At 40.9% G+C, this 25,420-nt stretch overlaps 1 protein-coding gene across 4 annotated transcripts in view; it reads right to left on the reverse strand.

Moving 5' to 3' along the window:
- Positions 1 to 2,858: 2,858 nt before the first annotated feature.
- The window catches only part of gne (glucosamine (UDP-N-acetyl)-2-epimerase/N-acetylmannosamine kinase), a 29,729-nt gene continuing 7,167 nt past the window's right edge, over positions 2,859 to 25,420 (reverse strand). The window contains exons 1-15 of one of the 4 annotated variants that reach the window (XM_039797031.1): positions 22,057 to 22,762; positions 9,642 to 9,665; positions 9,467 to 9,538; positions 9,225 to 9,373; positions 8,312 to 8,558; positions 7,824 to 8,031; positions 7,572 to 7,724; positions 7,151 to 7,363; positions 6,742 to 6,829; positions 5,838 to 6,048; positions 5,356 to 5,485; positions 5,039 to 5,260; positions 4,370 to 4,552; positions 3,835 to 3,951; positions 2,859 to 3,650 (exon numbers count right to left, since the gene is read on the reverse strand). In XM_039797031.1, the coding sequence (XP_039652965.1) occupies positions 3,415 to 3,650; positions 3,835 to 3,951; positions 4,370 to 4,552; positions 5,039 to 5,260; positions 5,356 to 5,485; positions 5,838 to 6,048; positions 6,742 to 6,829; positions 7,151 to 7,363; positions 7,572 to 7,724; positions 7,824 to 8,031; positions 8,312 to 8,558; positions 9,225 to 9,373; positions 9,467 to 9,538; positions 9,642 to 9,665; positions 22,057 to 22,098 (2,295 nt within the window). In that variant the 5' untranslated portion in view covers positions 22,099 to 22,762 and the 3' untranslated portion in view covers positions 2,859 to 3,414. Of the gene's footprint in view, positions 3,651 to 3,834; positions 3,952 to 4,369; positions 4,553 to 5,038; positions 5,261 to 5,355; positions 5,486 to 5,837; positions 6,049 to 6,741; positions 6,830 to 7,150; positions 7,364 to 7,571; positions 7,725 to 7,823; positions 8,032 to 8,311; positions 8,559 to 9,224; positions 9,374 to 9,466; positions 9,539 to 9,641; positions 9,666 to 22,056; positions 22,767 to 25,420 lie in introns of those variants that run through there. The other 3 variants (XM_039797057.1, XM_039797041.1, XM_039797049.1) reach the window with 3 other exon arrangements.

The raw sequence follows: 25,420 nt of genomic DNA on the forward strand, positions 1-25,420 counted from the left end.
AAGCACACTGTCATGGTGGTTAATTATTAACAGCTCTGAAAGTCTCAAAGGGCTCAGGTGACAAGCAAGCACTCACCTGACTCAAGGTATGTAGCTGGAAGAAAATATAGGCCATTTGTTTTAAAAACAGAAAAATATCAGTGAAACTTACCAAACACTTAGGGACGCAGGGTGGGACTCAGTACTACAGTATTTCTAAGCTAGGACCACATTTAAAAAACGACAAACTCTGGCCTTTTGCTCTGAAATGAAAACCTGTGTTGATGTACGTAACACAAGGAACAAAAATAAGCATCCAATATTTGCCTTACTTTACAGAGGTTCTGAAAAAAACAAAGGTGAGTCTCCTTGCGGACACAGCTGAGCATTTTTGCACAGGTGAGTAAAAACATCTCATACAACTGCATTTTTCTAAATCTTGGGGGATAATAAGGATGTAGGACTTGACAATGACCTGGCTCCTACAGTAGCTCAAGAAAGAAAATACACATTAAATTGAAATACAATAGCAAAATATTAAACCTATTTATATCTATCTATCTATAAAATAGGAATAGGAAATAATAATTATAATAGTAATATTAACACTATAAACACCTTTCATATACAGATGAATACAAATAGTATTGGCACGGTGCACAGGTCACAGTAGGTGACACAGTAATAAATAAATAACTATACATAGTGCAGAATATTATGAAAGGGTTGGCTCATTATGTTGTTGTGTTGGAGAGTGGAGAATCATGTTCTTACTATTTGCAGATAATATAATAACAATGTAAAAGGTTTCCATAATAGACCAAGTGTGTTTTGGTGTATGCTTATTTAGCTTAAGCCATAACTATAAGATAGTTAGGGTCACAGTGGCCTCGAGCAAAGTACATTGAGTAATAACAAGTGAAACAGGAGCAGAATGTTACCACTTCGCGTGAGAGCAAATGAAGACGAGACACAGCTCAGGGGCCTCGACCCTGGCGGGTGTTATGTGAAGATAGCAGTCCCAGTGCGGAGGAAGAAGAGGGGGCCCAAGAAAAAAAGATGAGGGGAAGAATAGATCAGGGCTAACGATGAGAGGGTGCAGCAGTCTGCTGCTGAAGGAGCAGCTTAGGGAACCCACAGTTTGGTGCTTGCATAACATCCTCCTCTCCCCCACCTCCTCTATGGTGTCCAGAGGGCAGACCAGTACAGAGCTTGCCCTCTTCACCAGTCTGAGTCGTCTTGTGTCACTCTCTGTGCTCCCGGCTCCCCAGCAGGCTACTGCATAGAAGATTGCAGACGCAACCAGTGCCAAAGAAGGATTTTAACAGAGTCCTGCACACACCAAGGGACCCAAGTCTCCTCAGCAGGTGGAGACAACTTTGGCCCCTTTTGAGGACTGTGTTTTTGGACCAGTCCAGTTTATTGTTGACGTGAACACCCAGGTATTTGTATGTTTGAATTAATGATTAAAAAGAAGGCATAGAAAAAACAACTCATAAAAATGCTATTATTTTTTTGTAATTTTACTTTTCATGATAATTGTGATTCAGGCATAAACATCGTCAAAATAACTGAAGATGGAACATAATTGAAAATGGCTCACAGGGCACAAATAAGTCACAATTGTGAGTGGTGCAATACTGAGTTTTGAATGGACTGGGGGAGTTAACTTAGCAGTCGTACAGTCGGAACTATAGTGGAAGATTTAAATACTGCACTCTGTTGAAGCTCCAATGCGTTACTAATATGGGATATAGAGTGCAGAAATCCAAAGGGTTATAATGGGTGGCCATTGTTCCTACATTAAAAGTGCCATTTACAGTCCTTGTGTGACTTTAAATATCCAGTAGACTCATATGATAGAACACAGAAATGTTGCAGTCACTGTTAAAAAGTAAATGGGAAACAACAGCTCAGTCAACTTCAAAGTCAAACTATGAAGCTGCATTAACAGCCAAAGACGGCAACCCAAAGCACAGTCCACACATATGGACTGGGCTTTTGCAAAAAGTGTCTGCAGGATTTGTAGTTGCTGGCTTTCCTCACTTGTTTAAACACGTTTATTTATTTTGTATATCTTTAACAAGACAGAAATAAACCAAAAAGATTACAAAGAAATTCGTCCAAATGTTATTACATACAGACATCGGAAATATTTTTAAGATACAATATATCTTTGAAAGGCAAGGAAACTACAAAATCAGTTCAAATCTTCATAATGTGTGTGTAAATTAAATGGAAAAAACTTCACCTGATTCAGGCAAAAGATTCACCCTCCGGCCCTCCTCATGCTGTGGCAGCTAATAGGCTAAAGCAGTTGCTACCTTAATTTCATTATAGTATTTCAAGTGATTTTATTAACAATTTCATACCATGTAAACCTTCAATATCACCAATAGGCCTGCACGATTAATCATTATAAAATCGCGATCTTCGATTCATCCCTGTTCATGATTTAATTTTTAAACGACTTAGATTTTTTTTTTTTTTTTGGGGCTTTATTTTGATAGGATAGCTGAAGACCTAAAAGGCAAGCAGTTAAAGAGTGTGCTAAGAAATAATTCTGTATTTGATACTGTACTTAAATTGGCAATTGACAAACCATTTCTTTAGAGACTGAAGCTGTAGCTGCAGCATTTTGATTGACATGTTTTAATTATATAAAGACATATTCAAGGACTTCAGATAGAGCCTGTATCAGGGCCATATTTAGTTCAATGTGTTATATGTCACTGTTTTTGGTAGGCTACTGTACATACATGGCCAGTATGTACTTTATACTTTATTCATTGAAGCCTCTATGTTTACAGGCTTGTGGTGATGCGCAATGTGCTATAGGTGCCAAAAAAAAAAGTTTGGTACTGCCAAGTTGTTTAGTTTTGTCATGGTTCATGTGTGCAATAAACATTACACTTCGTGAGAAAAAAATCGTGGCAGAGAATCATATCAATTCTAAGCTAAAAAAATCATGATTCATATTTTTCCCCAAATCGTGCAGGCCTAATCACCAACTAGACTAACTACTGTCTTTATGTACTTCCATTTCCCCCCCACACCTTAAATAATTTGTCTTCATAACAAAACATGGAAATGTAAAATAACTATGGTTACCCTTATCTTGAAAACGAATCAAACTGAGAATAAAAAACTCCATACAAGATTTAAAGAAAAGTGAGATAGCAAGCAATTAAGGAGAACTGAGAGGAAGCTGCAGGAGAATGTTTCAGCAATATTTTGGTCACATCGGATACAAGATTTCTATAATGACAGACTTTTCCATCCACCGACCCATTCAATCACATTACAAGCAGAGTGAGTGAGTCCTACCCTGTAAGGATAATTTTGACTGGAAGATGGCGTTGCCGTTTACTCAAAAGCTGATGTGTAATTGCTCCAAAAGTAGCAGTTCTGTGTGAAGTGTGATGACAATATCCTTCAATATAGCCTTCTGGTTGCATAATCCAACACCATGCTGGCCGCTCCAAGTAAAGCAGGTTCCTCCAAGTCTGTTGTGACAACCTCAATTTTCTGTGCAGAGTCGAGGGCTCTCTCCGAGATTATGCGCTTCACTGGGGCCTGGTAGTAAGAGGCCAAGACTCCGGACAGAATCACCAGCGTGGGGTTCACTATGTGGAGGATGTTAATGATGCCTATACCTAGCGCTGTGGAGGCTGGATAGGGGAAGATGAAGACGGATAGAGATTAGATTTTTCTCTTGTTTTAGTAGCAAATTTTAGGAGGAGTTACGTATGAACTCTGAAGGACGGCTAGGGGCAGCAGGAAAATTATAATGACAGGGGGCTTTTTTTTTTTCTGTTATTTTATTTTGCATGCATTTTTGCTTTGTACTCTCACCTTTGTTCAGAACAGCGTCAGCTCTGGAATTCCCCAGTTTGGCTGCGTTGATGAGGTGGGCAGCAGTGATCGGCTCTGTGAGCTTCACATCCATCCCATCCACCTTCAGCTGGTCCTCTGAGAGACACACCCACACAGGTCAGATGTATGTATGGAAATTATGAATGACAACCAATTCGCTAGGTTTTCTGCTGAACTAGTTTTTAGTTTAAAGTAAAAAAAAAAAAGGGCAAAGATATGACTTTAAAATTCTTCCAACCAATAAATCTAACCAACCTATATTCACGCCTGTGTCATCTGCACAAGTGAACTATTCCTTTATGCACATACAATGCCAGAGTGTGAACAAAACTAAAAGTTGTTTTCAGGACACACACACAAACACAAAAACACACACACACACACACACACACACACACACACACACACACACACACACACACACACACACACACACACACACACACACAGTCTGGGTGTAATTGAGTCACAGCACATTCCTTGAAGCTTCACACATTCAGCAACAAGCTCTCACCATCGTGCAGCCTTTTGGCCTCTCTCTGCAGGGCAAAGCCGGACGCGTAGGCCTCTATGCATCCTCTGCTGCCACACGAACACTCTGGGCCTTCTAATGAAACCATGATGTGGCCCAGCTCTGCAGCGCAGAAGGTACTGCCGTGAACCAGCTCATTGTGATGGATAATCCCTCCTCCAATACCTACACACAGAGTCAAGATACGTACTTCCTCAGTAGGTAAAAGACAGTCAGTACCATCAGCTCATCAATTACTTTCAAATACAGCTACAATGATGATCACAATTTGCTTCATGATACAGGGCTCACAGTTTGATACACTAAGTACAGTAGAGGATTCCTTATTTATTCTTCCTTAGGCACCAAACTGGAGAATTACAAATGTCTTGATCGGCCTAGATATGTCCACAGAAAGACCAGATTTAAATGGACTGCATTTATTGTATACCATACTACTGTATAATATAGACGCTCTACTATGATCAAGAATTATGTCAAACTGCAGAAAAAAAAAACATTTTTTAAAGATGATAATGCTCCTTTCATCCAAAATACAGTTGTAAAACTAAGATTATGATGGCTTCGTTAAACGTTATTACTTGCACCTACCCTGCTTACACTGCGATAAATAATGACCACATTATTTAATGAATGAAAATCCTGACTCACCTGTTCCTGTGATGACAGTGACAAAGTTCTCCACCCCCTTGCCGTGACCAAACTTCCTTTCAGCCAACGCAGCACAGTTGCCGTCATTGTCGATCCAGACGGGTAGGTGCAGGGCGTCGGAGATGGGTGTTCTCAGGTCCACTGAAGACCACTCCTGGATCAGCTTCGTGGAGTGCAGGACCACACCTTCTTGGGGATTTACACGCCCGCCAGTGGACACTCCTAAGACGTAGATGAGAGATTATAGTTTTATATCGCGTCGGTCAGCATCACAGCCAATTATACTGGAGTAATGCTGAGTGTGCGCGTTTTCATACCAACACCGAGTATTCTGCAGTTGAGGCAGACGGTGTCTTGCATGGCATCTGCACACATCTTTAACATGAGCTGCATCCTGGCCTCGAAGGTCTTTGGATTGGGCTGAGTATACTTCCTTACTATCTTACCCTGGACAGAGAGGGAGATGGTAAAGGGAGGAGGGACAGAGTAGTGGCGGGGAAAGAAAAGGAAGAAGAGAAGAAGAGCATGGGTTTATAGCAGATAGCAAAATTAAATTACAATGAAGACACATTATCTATAAGGCTATTAGTGCCTACAAATCATATTTTTAAGGTTTTATTGTTTCAATTTGAATCATAGCTTTATTGACAACTATTTAAAGGTAAATGCCTTCATAATGCCAAAGAGAGAAACAAATATGTTCATGAGCAGTGGCACCTAGCATTGGGATGAATACTTTAGGCCCATAAAAACCTAGAAACAGCTACGTCTAAAGGATTACAAAGTCCATGCAGCATACCCTCATGCTGACGATCGCCACCCTGAGGTTGGTCCCTCCCAGATCAACAGCCAGAGCACTCTGTGTCTCCAGGATGTGATCGATGTCCTGGGAGATGCAGTCTCTCACCGGGGGAAAACAGAAAGTCTTTTGGAGGGGCTCATTCAGGTCAATGGCCCGTAAAAACTTGAGAATACGAGGAACTGCGTTGCCGTCGCCATAAATCTTAGAGCTAATGAAAAACACACAGCTTTTAAAAAACAGAAAACCATGGAAAGACAAAGTCATATTTTAGGATCTGTAAGGTGTAAACATGGTGACGTGACTTGTAAGTAATAAAGGGCATCAATCCTGTACTTAAATTCAACATTTCCACAATCCACTAGAGGCAGAGCATTACTGTTGCACAGATCTCTACGGGCTAAAACCGTGGCACTAATGATCACATCTCAATGACTAATGTTAAGGTAGACATTTTTTCTCTGACAGCATGAAATTCTTTTCAAAGGCTGCTATGGCCCCAAGTTTACTCTTATTTCAGACCCCAGCACTCCTTGCGTTAGCCAGAGAATGTGTGAAATTATTTATTAGATTTTTTAAACACTGTTTCGACTAATAGAAACAATCTGCCAGACAGTTTAGAAAAGTTATGTGGCTTGCTCCTTTGTTAAGGAAGACGAGCAGCGACTGAGACAGTGGGCTTAGTGATTTAAAAGACAGAAAAACAACTAAATATAAAGGAGATATTTTAAATTATAAAGGCTACTTTAAGTTGTGGTAAGCCTTTAGCCAGAGCAAACATGTATGCTCACATTAAAGAATCAATGCTTTTGGAACTAGTTCAGAGAGATTAAAAAAGAATTTACAAGAGACCAACTGGAGGACAAAGGTCCACTGAGACAGGCAGGCAGTACATTGGTCATACCAGGGGTATCTCTTTCCAAACTGCAGCTCCAGAGCGTGGTAGATCTTATTATGAGTGTCGGCATCTCTGACATGTAGAACATTTTCACCTGGGGGAGAGGGAAAAGTCATCAACATGGTTGAGGCAGAAAATAATGCTTGCTTTGTATTGCCAACAATACCTTAGCAGCATGTTTGTCTTCCAGCTGCCGAAATCCTCTAATATTTAGAACAATTCCAAGTGAAGTCTAAAAACACTCTGTGACCAAATGTAGAAACAATTTTTGCAGAACTGCACCTTATTTCAGCACGAGTGACGCATCATTAGTGATTTAATCTATTTCTTGACCTTCCTCTGTCAGAGACAAATCAGGACCATAATTATGGCAGAGGCAGCAGGTAACTATAATCACGTTTTCGGTCATACGTACCTGTTTCTCTGCCAGTTTGCCTTGTTCCCAGGTTAATGACAGGCGTGCCAAAGGCCCCTGCCTCTCGTACACCACAGCTGCTGTTTCCGATCATGCAGCCGGCGTGCTTCACCAGCTGGATGAACTGCTCAAAGGGAATGTGCTTTACCGCCCGGAAATTAGGGTGCTGCTCGATGCCCTTCTTTCGCATCACACGCACCATCTCCTTACTTCCTGTTTACATAAGAAGGGATGGGTCAAGTGACATAGTGTACACGCATTTATTCATTAAATTAATACAATTTCACAAATGTACGACAATCTCCAATCCAAACGTGTTTGTCATCCTACATGTAGTTTTATTTGACAAAACACTCACATAGAGGAAAACATAGCCTGGAAAAACAAGTAAGGGCTAAAGGGACCAGTAAGCAAAACTAACCAGCATCAATGTTCGGGTAGAGGATGAGGGTCTTTTTGTTGAAGGACAGCAAGGCATCCAGCATCAGGCCATAGATCTTAATGGAGTGCTGGATGTCAGTGGTAACTGGGTGCTGCAAAGCCACAATGTATTCACACTCTTGCGAGTCATCACCTGCAACATGCAACATGTATAAACACCCCGCGCGTGACATACAAACATACTCTAATGTCTCATGCTGTATTTCTGTCCCATGACTGTATCCTCACGCACCCAGCCAGCTCTTGATGATATCCATGTAGTCGTCTCTGTGATTACTTGACAGCAGCTTATCATATACAGGGCAGCCAGCCAGCAGGATGCGAGTGTGGTCCTCGCACATGGCGATGAGGTGCTGCTCTGCCCCGCGTGTGCAGCAGGCGTGGTAATGGGCCAGTTTACTGATGGCGTGGCGGATTGAGTCATCAATTGTACCGCTCACCTGAGAAAAAGGGAGACTAGAGATGTTTCATGTCATTTGGTAACAATTACTAGTTTTTGTACACCAGAACTCTGACTGTAAAAGAAGCTAAAAAGCCTGCACTGTCAATCACTTGTCATTTATTCCTTTAATCCATTATTGTTCTCTGTACCGCTTAAAAAGAAAAAGTATATAACCGAATAGTTCACACACTGTGTGTAGTGTGACATGAAATAAAATGTAGGACTAGATTAATTACAGTAGAACTTCTCTCCTATATTCGAGAGCCCTGCCTCCTCACCTCTCCTCCCTCCACGTGAAGTATTCTAATGTTCATCAGCGCTGCAGCAGTTGCTAGGGCCAGCGCGTCAAAACGGTCACCATGGATGACGAGGATGTCGGGGGACAGCCTCTGTAGAACATCAGGGAGTTTCACAAGTGCCAGGCCAACGCTCTCCACCATGGCTGCCTCATCTTCTCCTCTCACTATGGTGTGGAGCTTGGAGCCGATGTCAAAGTCATCCTGCTCGATCATACGAAAAGTGTTCCTGCAGAGCGGGAAGTAGGAAAAGACAAATTAAAAGGAGAAACCTAAACAAATGAGTCGAGTTGCACAATGAATGCCGATCTAAACCATTGAACACCTGTAGGTGGCTATGGTCTGTTGTGTTTGCTAATTTATACAATTTATACTAGGGATAGACAGATTATCGGCCCTGGCTGATATTGGATCGGTTTTTGGCAGTGTGCAGATTAGCTCTATCAGCGTTTTATTTGCCTGATAACCGATGAAGTTAATTAATTAAAAAGTGCGCTAGTTTGGCTCCGCTACAGGTCTGTCTGTGTATCCGCTTCGGTTTCACTCACCACTGAGTCTGACTTAATGTCCCGCCCACAACACCATCTGACTGTCTTTTCCTGTATACTGCTGAAAGTTTCTAATTTATTAAATAATTGCTTAAAGCATTTAAACAAAGTTTTGTGTTGGAGTTTGTAACATTCCAAAATCCTAATTTTGAATTAAAGATTTTTATTTTCCCTGTAAATGCATATCGGTTCCAAATATTGGTTATCGGTTTCATTAACTACTAATAATCGGTATTGATCTCGGCCTTGAAAAACCAGTATCGGACAATCCCTAATTTATACACTACTGATTTGGGACATCTGCAACAAGCTTTTTAGAAGGACGTCATCGTGCCAGTTTTTCATACCCATAGTCATCAATGAGATGTGAGCCAAGCACCACAACTTCCAGTTCAAACTCGTCAGGGTGCATTTTGATCCCAGACATAATGGGGGCCAGCTTGGAATAGTCCGCTCTGTTGCATGTCGCCACACACACCCTCAACTTCCTCTTGCACTACACCAAATGGAGGTACACACACACACACAGTTTGTTATTGCAGGAATACTATAATTGTCATGTATAAAGTCTTTATATATATTTTTATACCTGATTCTCCTCTTCCATCTTTTTCCTCTCCATCTTTTCTCTGCTCCTCAGCATTCTTAGATAGTATAACTCCTGGAAAACAATGACAATAGAGAGGGTGAGATCCAGTAATGGGTTTGTAAAGCATAATATTATCTATTATTTTCAACACTCTTAACGCGCAGGTCATACTCACTTGGGCCTTCCAAATATGCAGATGCTGTAGCATGGAAACACAACAAAACTAAAAATGTTTTGCATTTCACATAGAGAACACATGCTGACACATTTGTTCAGAGGTGGGAAACATGCTATTGGACAGTGCTTTGCATGGCAAGGTGACGGTCATACTGCTGTTACACTATGGTCACATGACAGGAGGAAATTGATGAAAGGACTGAAGCCCATAAATGACATTGGGTTTTAGTTTTCTTTGAGACTAACTGCCATATATCATCTTGTCATCACAAAAACTAATTAAAATGCTAGTAAACAAACAGAACACGCACAGTTTCTTTTTTTAAAAGACCTTTATTAAAGTTTACGCAATACAAGTTCATAAAAAGCATACAGCAGGCTACATGTTATGTTGTTTAAAAAAAAACATGTGCAAACCGGTGCATAATGTGCAAAATATAATAAAGTTCATCAAGTGCGTGAAGTCCAAAATCTTTTATTTCATTTGTTCCATGGAAGGAGCTCTGTCTTTGTCCATAGATCTCCTCCTTCGGAGGAGAGAGAGAGGACCTGCTTACACACAGTGTTGCTATCTGTTGTAAAACAATTGTACTTCTGGTCTTCCACAGTTTAAAACAAACTCAGTTCTTTACGTTTTACTCAGTTAAACATCTTCCAGGAAACCGTACATCACAGATTTATAACACAGATCGAAACTTACCCAAGACACGTTTAATTTGTCCCAGCCTTCTTTAGCTATGTAGCAGTCCACTAAAAGAGAAGAACATTTCGCTGTGCTAGAGCTTCAGAATGCATGGGGAAATGAAGCTTGTGTGGACACTAACGCATTTTACAACTTTACTTGATCAGTAAAACAGCTAAGCTACTGAAAAGCCACTTGATTAAGAAACTGCAACACTACTGATAAGAACTTACACTAGTGACCCTACTGCACAACACTGCTTGCAATACAAGTGAGATTTGACGTTGTGACAGCATCAGCAAATATCTGTGTTGCAGAAGACTTAAAACTAGCGATTGAGACCATAAACTCATTATGAAAATGATTTGAAAATTAAATGAAAATGAAAATTTACTGAGGTAATAAATCAAGTGAGAAGTGGGTCACTTTCTCATAGACTTCTACAGAAACCGAACTCCTTTTGCAACCGCACGTGTCTCCCCCTGCTGGAATTCAGATAGAATGCAGGTTTATGGCACTTCCGCATCTGCAGCACTTCGCCGAACCGGATGCATTGTCCATTAATATTTACAGTCTATGCAACTGAGTGAGCTTCTTTAACGTGTAATGGGAGGCCATTCAACAGATGAGGGGCATGGTAGGAGATCAAGTAGATTTTCACTTGCAAGGAAAATATGCCTTGGTGTTGGTGCATACAACATATTAAGAGGAAATAAAAATAACGACAAATTACTGCAACAGTCAAGAACATAAATTAGAGATGCACCGATTGACCTGCCGGTGACCGGAACTGGCCGATTTTCACGTGACCGGCCATGACCGGCGACCTGCCGGTCAGCCTGACATATGCCGATTTTATGCTGGTCAAATGCACTCGGGCGCCGCATGATTAACATCGCGCAACATGAGCGCACCGCCGCTCAATCAGCTGTTTATGAAATATCATAAAGTCGTAATTAGCTACGGCTCTGCGGAGTAGTCTCTCTACTGATCTCAGGCGAACGGTCAGCCGCTCTCTCTCTCCCCTCTGAGGCTGAACAACTGGAACATGAAAACCGCACTCACGTGGGTTCCGTGAAATTTGACAGCTACAGTTTATCGGAAAATAGCGTTGGGCACACTGACTTTGATTAATTTACTGTTGATCAGACCCCAGCTGAGACAAAAAGCTAACGTTAGCGAACGCTGCGGTCCCTCTGCAAAAAAATAAATAAAATTTAAAAAAGAGAGACGCTGTATTCCTCCGACACGCTGTATTAATACTGTTTAAAACGTTTTCCAGGTTAGTGGGGATGCATACCGCTCCAAACCAACATTAAAAACGTAGTAATTTTCCCCCAGCGTTTAGTTTTGTTGCTAAACTGTGTGTAAAATGAGCGGTGACGTTATCATCTGTGTGACGTTTGTTTTCAGGTAACGTTACTGTTGACGTTCAAACAGGCCTGCGTGTGTGTTTTGAGAAATATCTTTATACTGCAAGACTATATTTATTTTTATATATATATATATATATATATATATATATATATATATATATATATATATATATATATATATATATATATATATATAATATATATATATATATATATATATATATATATATATATATATATATATATATATATATATATATTTGTGTGATATTGGATGTGAGAAGAAGGAAATGGTTCTAACATTGCACTTTAGATGTGTGTGAATGTCCCACACCAGGAGTCATTTATATAGTTCTGTTTTGTACTGATCGATTATCTATTCAAAAAATGTTCTATTAAAGAAAATATAGAAAATAAATATTTGTGTGTGCTGGAAAGTGGTTAGAAAATATGAAATCGGAATCGGCTAAAATCGGTATCGGCAGTTCAAACTCAATGAAAAATCGGAATCGGCCTAAAAGTTGAAATCGGTGCATCTCTAACATAAATAGAAAAAAAAATTACAATGCAAATATGAAAAAATACTATAACAAATATGTAGGTTTTAGAATGAGTAAGCTGTACAGTTTAGTGCACAATGGGCAAAAAAATATTAATTAGGGGATGTGAAAAAGTGCGTATATAGAATATGTGGAATGTACAGAGATAATAGTCCAGGTGTTTTGTTAATGTCATGCATAGTCTGTGTCAGTGCAGGTCCTGGGCCTGGTTGATGAGACCGGCTGGAGAAGGGAAGAAACGTTTTTTGTGAAGTGAGGTTTTAGTCCTGTTGCAGCCTTCTGCCAGAGGGGGGTGACTCAAAAGGTTTGTGGTACCAGGGTGGGAGGGGTTGCCCACAATCTTTCTTTCCCACCTCAGGGTCCTGGACGTACAGGCCCTGAAAGGAACAGCACATTGAAGCCAACACCTTCTCAGCAGAGCAAATGATACGCTGCAGTCTGCCATCGTCCTCGGTTGTGACGTGCCAGATGGTAAAGGAGGAGATGAGGATGGATTTGATGATGGCAGTGTACAAGTGACCAAATACTGTCTCTGGCAAGTTGAACGGCTTCAGCTGCTGCAGGAAGTACATCCTCCGTTTTGCTTTTTTGAGAAGGGAACTGATGTTCAGCTCCCACTTGAGGTCCTGGGAGATGGAGTCCAGGAAGCGGAGGGACCCCACAATGTTTACTGGGGAGTCACCCAGGGTGATGGGGGCGGGTGAGGTTGTGTCCTTCCTAAAGTCCACAACCATCTCCACTGTCTTCAGAGTGTTTAGCTCCAAGTTGTTCTGTCCACACTATGTCACCAGGTGGTCAATCTCACACCTGTAGGTGGACTCATTGGACCCAGCCAGAGACGAGTCCAATGAGGGTGGTTTGGTCCACAAACTTCAGGAGCTTGACAAACTGGCGACTGGAGGTGCAGCTGTTGGTGTACAGGGAGAAGAGCAAAGAGGGCAAAGAATGCCTTCTTTAGGCAAACTGGTGCGGATGGTCTGAGAGTCAGAGACATGTTTCTCAGCTTTACATGCTGCTTCCTGTCAGACAGGAAGACTGTGATTCACCTGCAGGTGGAGTTGTGCACGTGCAGGTGGGAGAGCTAGTCCTGCAGCAGAGCCAGGGAGATAGGATCAGACGAAGAGCTACAGTAAGGTCCACAAACTGGATCATGGCATAGGTTCCTCAGGAATCCAGGTGCTGGAGAATGAAATGAAGGGCTAGGGCTGCACAATATAACGTTTTTTTTTATCGTCATCGCAATATCAGCTGCCGCAATACACACATCATGAAAGGATGGGACATATCGCGATAGACATTAATAGGTTTTTTGTGTTAGTTGAAAGAAAATATCAGCAAAAAACTGCACACTAAAATGTAACATTCTTTTTTTAGTGGTGCTATTTCTACTCAATGTTCAATTTGTTCAATAAAAGAATGTTAGAAATGATATCCTTTTATTTGTTTTAAATTCAAGGTTCAACAATTTGTTGTATTTTATTAGAATACTAAAAGCAGTAGAACTGCAGAACTAAGTACACTGTAACATGTTTATCGCAAGTAATATCGTTATTGCAGTATTCAACAACGTTATCCCATATTGCATATTTTCCTCATATGGTGCAGCCCTATGAAGGGCCATGTTGACCGTCTACAGACATGTTGGCTCTGTAGGCGAACAGGAGTGGGTCGGCGATGGTTTTGAAGTGAGACAGTAAGGTGCTCTGAAGTCTTCATAAGTCTGAAGTCTTTTTTTTTGGTATATGTTAAAAACATACAAATGTGTCAGTCCATTTAATTTTAACTATGTACTTCCATTATCCTTTCCCTGATATATTAGAGGGCTAGAGTCAGCTGAGGGTCAGACCTTACTTAACAACTTCAGTCAAACTGGGACATTAGTAAAGCAATCAAGATTAAATCACTGAGTAGTCCTAAAATAATCTTTGGTACAATTATGATTTTAGCTGATAACATTACACACCTGACACAAAAGCGCAACAATATAGTTTTAGCCCCAGACTTTTAATAGACCTTTTTTACAGTAGTTTTTTTGACTTGACATACTATAAAGTAGGTGCTACTAACATTTACAGTGGTTCTGTTATATTCAGGAGTCCCAGTAAGCAAGACCGTAAACCAGCATGCACATACCAGGTTACTAAAACTGAAGCAGTTGAATCAAACATCATTTTATTATTTACACCTATGCTTTTCTTACTGTGTCAAAATGTCTTCAGTCTTCTCTTTAGCCTTCAACAGTGTGCACCAACAGCAGATGTCACAATACTGTATGTCAAGTATACATACCATCTATAAATGTAGCTCATCCAACTATAAGTTAAACTATAACTGGTGAGAGAATCCTCATTTTACAAATATTTGCTGCCATCTGCTGCTGTGAATGCATTATGACAGATTCCCTATTAAACCTTCAAAGTCTTGTTCTTAAATATAAAACACCAATTTCCAGGGGTCATTTTCACTGTATACATTTGAGCCAATGTGTGAGAGACCTTAAATTCCAGAGCGGATTGAGTGCTTGGGATTTGCAAACTCCCAAGGTTAGATTTAGCCACTGGCGGAGCTGCATTTCACTCCTTTGGACTTCTGGGAATAGGAATAGAGGGTCACTGACATCACAATGAGCAAACAAAGATCAAATGAGTGGTTTCCCACTGTGGGGACTACTCATGAAGAGAGAATAACAAAAGAGGGTGTTTTAGGTTCATCAATGGGGAAAACACGGAGCCCAAAGAAGAGCAAAGAACATCTCAACTCTGCAAATAAAAAGGGACTGTGTTATGTCTTGTGAGTGAAGCTGCTTTAGGAATGCCGCCATACAACTTAATTTCATTCATGTCACACCACAGTAATCCAGTATTGCTTAACTCAATGTTCCTGATGCCATACTGCTTGCCGTCTGTGACGCGTGACCATCTGATAATCATGAACAGGTTGTACTATAATCCCAATACCAATGAGACTAGAAACAATGGGATGGCACCACAGACGTTATTGAAATGACGATGGCAACGCTTTAATGCTGTTCACCACCACTGTCAAACTTGACTGTCATCATTGATGAGACAAGATGAGCAGGAGGAATCTAGTTAAAGATCTACAGATATGGAAAGATATAAAAGGCACTTGCTGGTAGCTGATGGCATATGCCACTATGACAGCGGCATAAACCGATCCCGTGGCGGCACTGGCCGGTCACTACACCGACCTGTGCCGGTTGTGTTCCACCGGCTAACCGTTTAACGGCAGGTGGACATGGTAACGTTAGGCAACAGTCAGTGACAAACCGTTAAGTAATTTCATATACACTTGCAGATGTACCCAAAGTATTATTATTATTTCCCAAGTAAATTGCAGTTAAATGACAAAACAGGTGAGAAAAGGGTATTTTACCACCACTTTGACAACAGCAGTGACCAAGTGCTAGTTTGTGTCTTTTAGTTCTTAGCATTAGCGGCGTTGGAATCCTCTACACTGAAATACAGACACACTTTTCACTGTTTACAGTTTAGCTGTCGGCATTTTAAAGGGGTGATAGAATGATTATATAGGGTATTTCACACTGTTCCTTATGGTCTCCTAATGGGGTATGTAACATTGGTTGGGCTGAAAATGGCCTGGTTGATATTTTACTGGCCCTTATGCATCCCTGTGTTTTGGCCCTATTTGTAACAAGAGCTTTTCTTCCAAATATGGTATGGTCATGAATATTTAGATGAGCTCGTCGCGGTGATTGGTTGAGCGACTTACCATACACAGCGACATTAGAGACGCCGCTGATTGGTTGAGTGAATCCCCAATACACATACATTAGAGAAGCGACAGAATCTCATATTCCAGACACTGCAATGTTTCATTACCAAATTCACTTCTGAGACTTTTTAAGCGAGAAATCAACTATATAAAGCTCAAAAATGGGCGTTGCTTTACAAAAATTGATGGCTAATTGCAAATTTGGTAAGACGTGTCGGACTTTAGGAGCTCCACACAGTCTGGGACGAAACGACAGCCTGCTGGGCTCCATACCCAGGGCAAAGTCACCCTTTGTGGATACTGCATACGGGGCTCCGCGGCCAGCTGCCGGCATAACTATATCTATAAATAATACATTTACGGTTTTGAATGTCCCAATGTCTTATAAAGCTAACCGTTGTGTCCGATTTGATTTTAAGGCATTTTTATGAACGCGAGGCGTCTTTGTAGGACAAGCAGCTGCTTTCTATTTGTCCCATTCATTACAATGGGGAAATACCGCAGCTAGCTAGCTACACTTTCGCCATAACTAAATTATATTTACTGTTTGAATTTCGTCACGCCACTTATACAACACATTCCCCAATGTCTTATAAAGCTAACCGTTGTGTCTGATTTGATTTTAAGGCATTTTTATGAACGAGAGGCGTCTTTGTAGGACAAGCTGCTGCTTGCTATATGTCCCATTCATTACAATGGGGAAATACCGCAGCTTGCTCACTTTCGCATAACTAAAGTATATTTACAGTTTGAATTTCGTCACGGCATGAATATTACAGGTTCCTCAAGGTCTTACAAAGCTTAGCTAACACTTGTCCGATTTCGGATTTCAATTGAATGTATTTTTGTGAATGTCAGAGTTAGGAGGAGGCTAGCTAGCTCTCATTGATGGACTCCATCTCACCGCGGCTCTATCAATGAGACTCGCGGACAAGAGGCTTTATTTCCCCGATTGTTTGTTTAAATAACTCAACACACATACCCATTATAAGATTAACTGGAACCTGCGGGCCTCGGTAAAGATTGCGCGCGTAACAAGCTCGCTGACACTGCGGTCAGGGCGGCGATGTAGCAACCCAGGCAGCACCAACACCGGCACTAAACTCCGACACACAGTCGGAGAAAATTTGCAATTAGCCATCCATTTTGGAAAGCGGCCCATATTCGAGCTTTATATGGTTGATTTCGCGATAAAAAGTTTCAGAAGTGAATTTTGTAATGGAATAGCAGAGATCTGCGTGACCTAGCTAGATTCAGAAAACTACCTGATCTCAGGTCAGTTGTGTAGCCTATGTAAATGTTGGGGCGTGACTGTTCTCTTAAGGTTCCGGATTTTGAGATGCTTGCGCAAGCAACTCAGCTTTGTTGGGATTCGCCCGTTTTCAGAGGCAGTTTCAAAATATGACATTTTCATAGTTAAGGGGTGTCAGTGGGATTTTGAGCTTCTATGTATGTCCTATTTACCCACCAAACTGTCGTTATTCAACTATGACAGGGTAAAATCGGTTTTGCATTCTATCACCCCTTTAAAGATGCAGTAGGTAAGTCTTATAAAACTAACTTTCTGTCATATTTGCTGAAACTGACCCTATGTTCCAGTAGAACTACATGAATTATGTAATATAAAAAAAATCCAGCTCCTCTGGCACCACCTACAGCCTGTAGTGCGATTGGCAAAATTCCACCGCTCCCGGTAGATTTTCTCCAATCAGGGCCACAGGGGGTCTATCTGCCTGTCAATCACTGCTCAGGCACACACACGCATATAAGAGCGTTCTCCCCTCCCCCTTCCCTGTGCATGAGCTGCAGAAAGGTTTCCCTAAACTCGGGTGAATATTGGAGTGGCTTTTCAGAGGTGGCGAGAGCTCCGGGATTTTAAAGATCTTAAGAACGATGCAGATGTAGCCACATTTCTTCTCGACAGGTAACATAATAACCATAAATTATTTATCTTTCACTTGGTTATTAGTAGTCAAAAGTCCACAAAGCTATGTTGGTGAGGATAATAGTAACGTTTGGTCGGTCTGATATGATGCTGAAATGGCTAACGCTAGCCTGCTAGTTAGCATCGTTATACTTTTGGTGAGTAAACATTGTGTTAGTGTTTAGTTATTGAAAATATTGTCTGACATGCCATTAGTTCTGTCAAACTCCCTTGTGTGGGAGGGGCTTCGGAGACGGTTTGGGCTTCAGCAGAAAGGAGGGAGGGACTGAGAAGTTGTAGATGTTCAAATTTGTTGGCAAAGTCCTGGTTCGTCACAATCTTACCTACAGCAGCTTTAATCGAGTTTAATCCAGCTACTAGCTAACGGTAGGCTAACGTTACCCAATGCCAAGTGTAACATTAGTCTTTACTAGCGTGACATGCAGCGATGCTCAGTGTTGGGAGTAACGGCATTTAAGTATAACGGCGTTACTAACGGCGTTATTTTTTCAGTAACTAATTAATTACTTTTCCCATCATTGCAACGCCGTTATTGTTACTGAGAATGTAAAGTGGCACGTTACTACAATTTGGTTGAATGAAGCACGAGGTGTCAGGCTTTGGCTACACATCAGCTGCCTGGAGAGAGCAGGGGTGGGGGTGATGACACCGTTGCAAATGCGATGATGATTAGCTGGGTGGGCGGATGCCCTGCTTACGCTGTAAGTAAGTAAGTACAATTTATTTATAAAGCGTTTTTCACAGATAAAATCACAAAGTGCTGTACGTAAAACAAACAATATAAAAATGTATAGTACAGGCCAAAAGTTTGGACACACCTTCTCATTCAATGTGTTTCTTTATTTTCATGACTATTTACATTGTATATTCTCACTGAAGGCATCAAAACTATGAATGAACACATATGGAATTATGTACTTAACAAAAAAGTGTGAAATAAGTGAAAACATGTCTTATATTTTAGATTCCTCAAAGTAGCCACCCTTTGCTTTTTTTGATAACTCTGCAAACCCTTGGTGTTCTCTCAATGAGCTTCATGAGGTAGTCACCTGAAATAGTTTTCACTTCACAGGTGTGCTTTGTCAGGGTTAATTAGTGGAATTTTTTCCCTTATTAATAAAAAAAAGCAAAGGGTGGATAGTTCATTTTTTTTTTATATTCGAATGATATTCGAATAACGAATTTCGGAGTCAAAGCCCTAACATTTACATACTGTGAATCTTTTTTGAATCAAATCTTGAGCCTAAAAATCAATATCGAATCATGACATTTTCTGAATCGTGCACCCCTATTATTTAGCTTAAGCCGTAACTATAAGATAGTTAGGGTCACAGTGGCCTCGAGCAAAGTACATTGAGTAATAATAACAAGTGAAACAGGAGCAGAATGTACCACTTCGCGTGAGAGCAAATGAAGACAAGACACAGCACAGGGGCCTCGACCGTGGTGGGTGTTGTGTGAAGATAACACTCCCTGTGCTGGAGAAAAGAGGGGGCCCAAGAAATAAAGTACAAGAGATGAGGGGAAGAATAGATCGGGGCTCACAAGGTCTGACAGTCTAGAGATACGTGGACCGGCTCTGGCTTTTTGTCTGTTGCTAGAGAAACTGAGTCTCTGCGTGCTTTGTCATCCCACAGATCTGTGTATTGAAACTCCGATGCTTGACTGATTAAACTAATGTATTTGTATTTGTTGTCTTATCGTCTTATTTGGCTCTTGCTTAGATCAATGTAATTCCAATTTAACAAATGCGCGGGGATATATAGGTCTTTTATTTGGAGACACATTGTCCCAAAAGGGGGACAGAGAGGAGGAAATCCCCAACAAGTGAATCTGCTCTTTTTACCTGAAACATTGCATTTCATCAGTGTAATCCTACTTTTTGATGTTAACGTTCCCTATATTAGTCCTGTTCCGGGGGAAAAAAAGAAATCAGTGCCCACAGGGAAGAAATGTACATGAAAGTACCATTCACCCGTATTATTTCCATTCAGGATGCCAATGTTTTCTGTCTAAGTAGACAGAGAAATTCTTTGCATATTAGTCATTCAAGTCATTTCATGTTGCACTGTTGTCATGGGCCAATTGTGACACTGATAAAAAGGGCCATCCAAACCAAGAACGAGAACTATAACTCTAACTAAGGATGCATCAACTGTTCGGCAATCAAAATTATTCGGCCGAAAATACCTTTCGGTTTTCAGCCGAATAAGTGAAAAAGCCGAATAAATTTTACCGAACAATTACGTTTTTTGATGACGCGATCAAATAGCAACCAGCGAAAAGTGAGAGGTGCGCACGCTTTATAAATGCAGCAAACATGTCAGCAGTGTGGAAGTACTGTCAAAACTGTAAAAAATAAATAAATAACTGCAATATTTAACGACTTCAATCCTAGGTAGGCTACTTGTCTGCTCCCATCTACAAGTGTAATGGGAAAATTACATTTAAGCACAATTTCTTATATTTGTATGTTTAATTCGTACTTTACTGCTCTCACAAATGCTTAAAGAATCTCATTTCCCACATGCAGATTTATATTCTAACTTTGTGAGACATGCAGTCTGGAACATTATGTGAGCACTGTTAGCCTGAACCGATAAAGGTACAAGGTCACCCTAAAACTATCATGTTTTCCCATGCCAGTTTAGCTGTAACTGGGGGGATGACAGTCGTACAGGGAGGAGGAGGTGAGATGGCTCCGAGATGTCTCTTGTATTCATCTGATTGTCTTCATGTGTATCAGATTGCCTGTCAAAATTGTAGCGTCATAATAACCCAAGTGCGTGTGTGCTGTAACTCTGAAGATGCATATAAGCCTGGTGTTCTTGTTCACTCATTTGAGAAACTGACTCCACACTGGGCTGCGGCCTTTTGTGAAATCATGTTGATCCTATTTGCAAATATATCTTTTTTAATAAAATACAAAAACCCAACTTGGTTTTAGTCTCAGTCTGTCTTATTTGTTTTCAATTTACTAAACTCTGAAAACTCTTCCCCCTGCTGCAGAGGAAACTTCCACGACACAAGCACCGACAGCGAGAGACCCTTTCTGATTTCCCAAACTACCGAGCGAAATCACAGAAGGCATCAAAAAAAATTGTCGCATTAAAAAGGAATTTGCGTTAACTCGTTAATATCCCGTTAATTTTGACAGCCCTCATTAGAACCTCTATTTGGAGTTCCGGTCACATTTGGCAAAACTGTTTCATAGATAAAACCCTCATACATAATACTACAGTGCCATTGCAGCAAAAAATGCTTGTTTCCCCCCCACCCCCCCCAGATTTGTCTACTTTGCTAACAAAACGCTGTCCTTGGCTAAGGTGGAAAGTAAACACTATCTCATTGGCCAACTGAATTCAGTCACCAGTCAACTCCAGCCTACCCATGCCCATCTATCTTCCAAGATCTTTTTCTTTCTTCAGTAATTAAAAAGATAAGGGCTAATGTTTCCCTTGATTAACGTATTGAAGACCCACTGCTATTTCATTTTACTCCCGTTAAATCATTACTTTTGTTACTAGTCTTGGTTGAATGTTAATTGTATGTGGTTAATCATCTTCCTCATCACCACCTTAGTTTTGCTTATCACACCAGTTACAAGACATAAAAGCTCACAGATAAGCTAAAGGAAGGCCAAGACAGTAGTTAGACAGCCTCTTTTTAAGCATGGAAATGAACTACTATCAACAGCGGCTTATGGGTACCACACCTCTAAAACGAGTGAGTGAATGCCATTTCATACCATTTATTTCAGTATTTGGGAGACGTAGTTAAAACAAGATAAGAACATTTCTTTGTTCTATTCTAGGTTTTTATTCACAAAATACCTCTTGGACTAAATACTAGGATTTACCCTGAGTCTCATTCAGCACACCAGTGACTTCTACTCAAGCATCACAAGACAGCAACAGCAGCCAGTGTTAGGAAATGGGGGCAGGGACGCATGCAGACAGCAAAGGCAGGGATGGAACAGCGATGGAGGCAGGCATAGATACAGTATACACAGAATAAATGGGAGGCAATGATAGACAGTGAGACAGAAAAGAAGGATTTGAAGATAAAGAAAAAATTTGAGAGTGATGACTTACATGTGGGTTATCTATGCACAAAAAAGCTGGATGCTTTTCCATCCCACGCCACTGTTGATTTTCAGTTTAAATAACTCACTGCTCTTTTCCTAATCCCTCTATCTTTTTATTTCTCCCTTTAGCACAGCCGCATTAGGCAACGATTGGAGGACATGAACGAGCCAGCAAGCAGCAGAGGAATGGAAAAAGGAGGAGAGAGAGGAATGGTGACACAGACATACAGTTGGGGGAGGGGCCGAGTGAGATCGGGGTTGGGTTGATCTGGATTAAAGCTTGTGATTGGCTGAGTAAAAGGGAAGAAACATTTTCAAGAAACAGGAGATCGTCTTGTGAGTCCCTATACTAATACCATTGCTGTACTTACTCTTCTGAAATTACAAATCTAAAATTACATGTCAGAAACAATGTACTTCAAATCAATCTGCAGAGATTCAGAAAATGATTTGTGAAATTCCCAGTGTGATCCTCTGCTTAAACAATCTTGCATGTGCCCCACCTAAATTCAGTTTTAAAATGAGTAAGAACCTTAAAGTTACAGTAAACAGTTTCTTCCACATCTATGAGAAAGAATACATGTGAACTGTGCAAAGCATTTGAAGTAAGAGAAATCATCAAAAACTTACAGCAGAGGGATACGTGACCAGTGATGGAAATTCACTTTTTTGTTCACCTGTTACTGTGGCAGGTGGATTCCAAAATCTACCAGCCACTTAACTTTTTTACCAGCCACGTTTTGTTTTGTTTTGTTTTTAACCGGCAAGTATGTAACTGCATGTGAAAACTAATACAAGATCTACAATACTCAAGCATGTTAGTTTCATAAGGTAAATACTAACATCCTGGATCTGGCCTGGCCCCACCCACCTTGCTCGTGCTCACGTTTGGCTGAGACTCGTTCGGTGACTTTATTCTAGCATCTACCTAAAAGAGCGGCGCACGTCTAGATGACTAGAAACATTGGAGATTCAGCCATGGCTTATCGTGTTTGAGCCTCACAGCCGGGTTCAGACAGGAGGAGGCGGCCGTCTTGTGTTGCCCCAGCAACAGGCGGCCCGCTTGCCAAGCTTTACGAGCTGGCGTCTGTAACTATAAGGGCGTCCTGTCTGACATCTTATGCGTGTTGACTACATAACAAATAGAAATTGTCTGGCTTGTCTTGTTGTAAGCTAACCAATGAAGGTGTGTCTCCTCTAAAAGTGTCAGAGTGAAACAGTATGCTGCTTTTTATTTACCCGCCGCCGTGGTTAGTTGGTCAAATTCACTAATTTCCATCCCTGCACATGACACATGCCACTTTATTAATGAGGACTAGCGGTTTAAATCCGTCCTACATACAGAGTATGCCCGGCGGAAACACAGCTGACAACCTTGCAGATGGATGCCATGGAGACAAGGGTTGACACACTGCTGTGGACTTGTGTGCGACATGTGTCAAAGACAATGCACGGAACATCGTAGCTGTGTGATGAGTAAAGTCCGCAGCTGTCCACGGAATGCAGAAATTATGTCAAAGTAGGGCTGGGCGATAAAACGATAACGATATGTATCGCGATAGACACGTAATCAATATCAATAGAAAATGCGTTCGATAAAACGTTCGATAACTTGTTTTTCTTCTTCGGAAGAAACCAGAAGTTGCGAAGCAAGTTTGGTTGCATGAACAAAGGCACTCACTCTCTGGTAACCTAGCAACGTAGGGAGTGACACTCTAACAGCCAATCATGTAACAGTATCAAGTTTGGTTGCGCCACATCGCTGTCTCGTGTTGGATTCTACAATAACAGAACCGGCGGCGTGGAGCAATAAGTGGAAAGTGAGTGCCGCAGCGAGCGAGGAAATTGTTGATAAAACAGGAAAAGTCAGTATGGCAGTTTTTGGGATTTTATAAGTCTGACCGTCGTCCCCACCAACACTACCGCAAACTTGTTTTACCACCTTAGCCGCGCTCACACTTTGGAGCACAGCCGTATTCGCCAGCAACGTCCAACAACATCTGCAGCTGCTACACCGCACAAGCAGCAGACCGCCATGGAGAGGTACTCTGCATCAGCGCCTTACTAAACGCTACAAAGAAATAACGGAGGCAGACGTGCTGAGCACTGTCCAGAAGCCAGGTTACCAACCTAGCACTAAACCTGCAGAAAATAGTTCTCAGGTTTCAGGTTTCTCTAGGTTTAGTTTTAACACTTTGCACCATTTTATTACACCTTATTAAGCAATTCTTACTTATTCTTTCTTCACTGTGATTTTAGACTTATGTTTACATTTTAATTATTTGAGTGATTTCCATGGTTGTGTTGACATTTCTGCTTTTATAACTGAGGGGATTATAATCAGAGGAAGGTTAAGTTTAAAATAAAAATGTTTAAATTTAATATATTTTTCTCCTGGTCCTTATTTTAAATAGGTCATAAAAAATATCAATAATTATCGATATCGACCGATATGAAACACTTATATCGTGATACAGTTTTCAGCCATATCGCCCAGCCCTATGTCAAAGCCTCCCAGCCTTGTGAACTGGGACTCGGTTGCCTGCTTGTCGGTTTACGGTTAAAGAATTTCTCCCATCTAGCGTTGAGATCATATATCGCAATCAACTCTCTCGCACCACGCAGTTCAAAGTACGTATTACAGCTACGGTAGCCTTCACGCTTCAAAAAGCCGGTCTCTTGTTCTTTTCAATATCCTTTTTCTTGTTCTGGGCGAAGAAGAAGACTCCTGAAATTTGGATTTTGAATACATGTGGTCCTCCAGGTTTCCTTCTTCAAACTTGCCGGGGCCGGGAAGCTACGATACCCATTAGCAACATTAGCAGCACCTGTGAGTTTATCATGTGACAGCGAAAACACAAAAGGCGGAGCAGTATGTCCTGTATATCCCTTAGCGGATAAAGTATTTCAAGATGGTGCATGAATATGGAGCATCTACCCCAGTTCATGCGATGCAAATGTAACATTTCAAGCCAATAGGAGTACTTGGAATTGATGGTGGTGGTAAATACTTATGAAAAAGGACAAGTTTGTGAACGGGCATCACGACGTTACACACTGGACCTTTAATGATCGGTTAACAAGGGTTGGCTGTCAGAAAAAAAACTCTGAATTAGCATGCCTAATAATAGCCTTTAAGTCTTTATCTGGACCTTATCTGTGATTAAACGATCATTTCTGCAAGTGAATCTTGCAAGAAAACACACTAAGAAACTATTAATGAAATATTTTATATTTTTTATATATAAATGATCGGATTGTGATAAACGATCAAATATGCATCCCCTGCTTGTCTACCCCTTATTTACTTGCCCTTATCCTCTGCTGTTATCCTCGAGTCCAATTTTTACATGATGAAAGCTCAAAATCTG

This window comes from Perca fluviatilis, chromosome 1 (genome assembly GCF_010015445.1).
Source record: "Perca fluviatilis chromosome 1, GENO_Pfluv_1.0, whole genome shotgun sequence".
Taxonomy (NCBI): domain Eukaryota; kingdom Metazoa; phylum Chordata; class Actinopteri; order Perciformes; family Percidae; genus Perca; species Perca fluviatilis.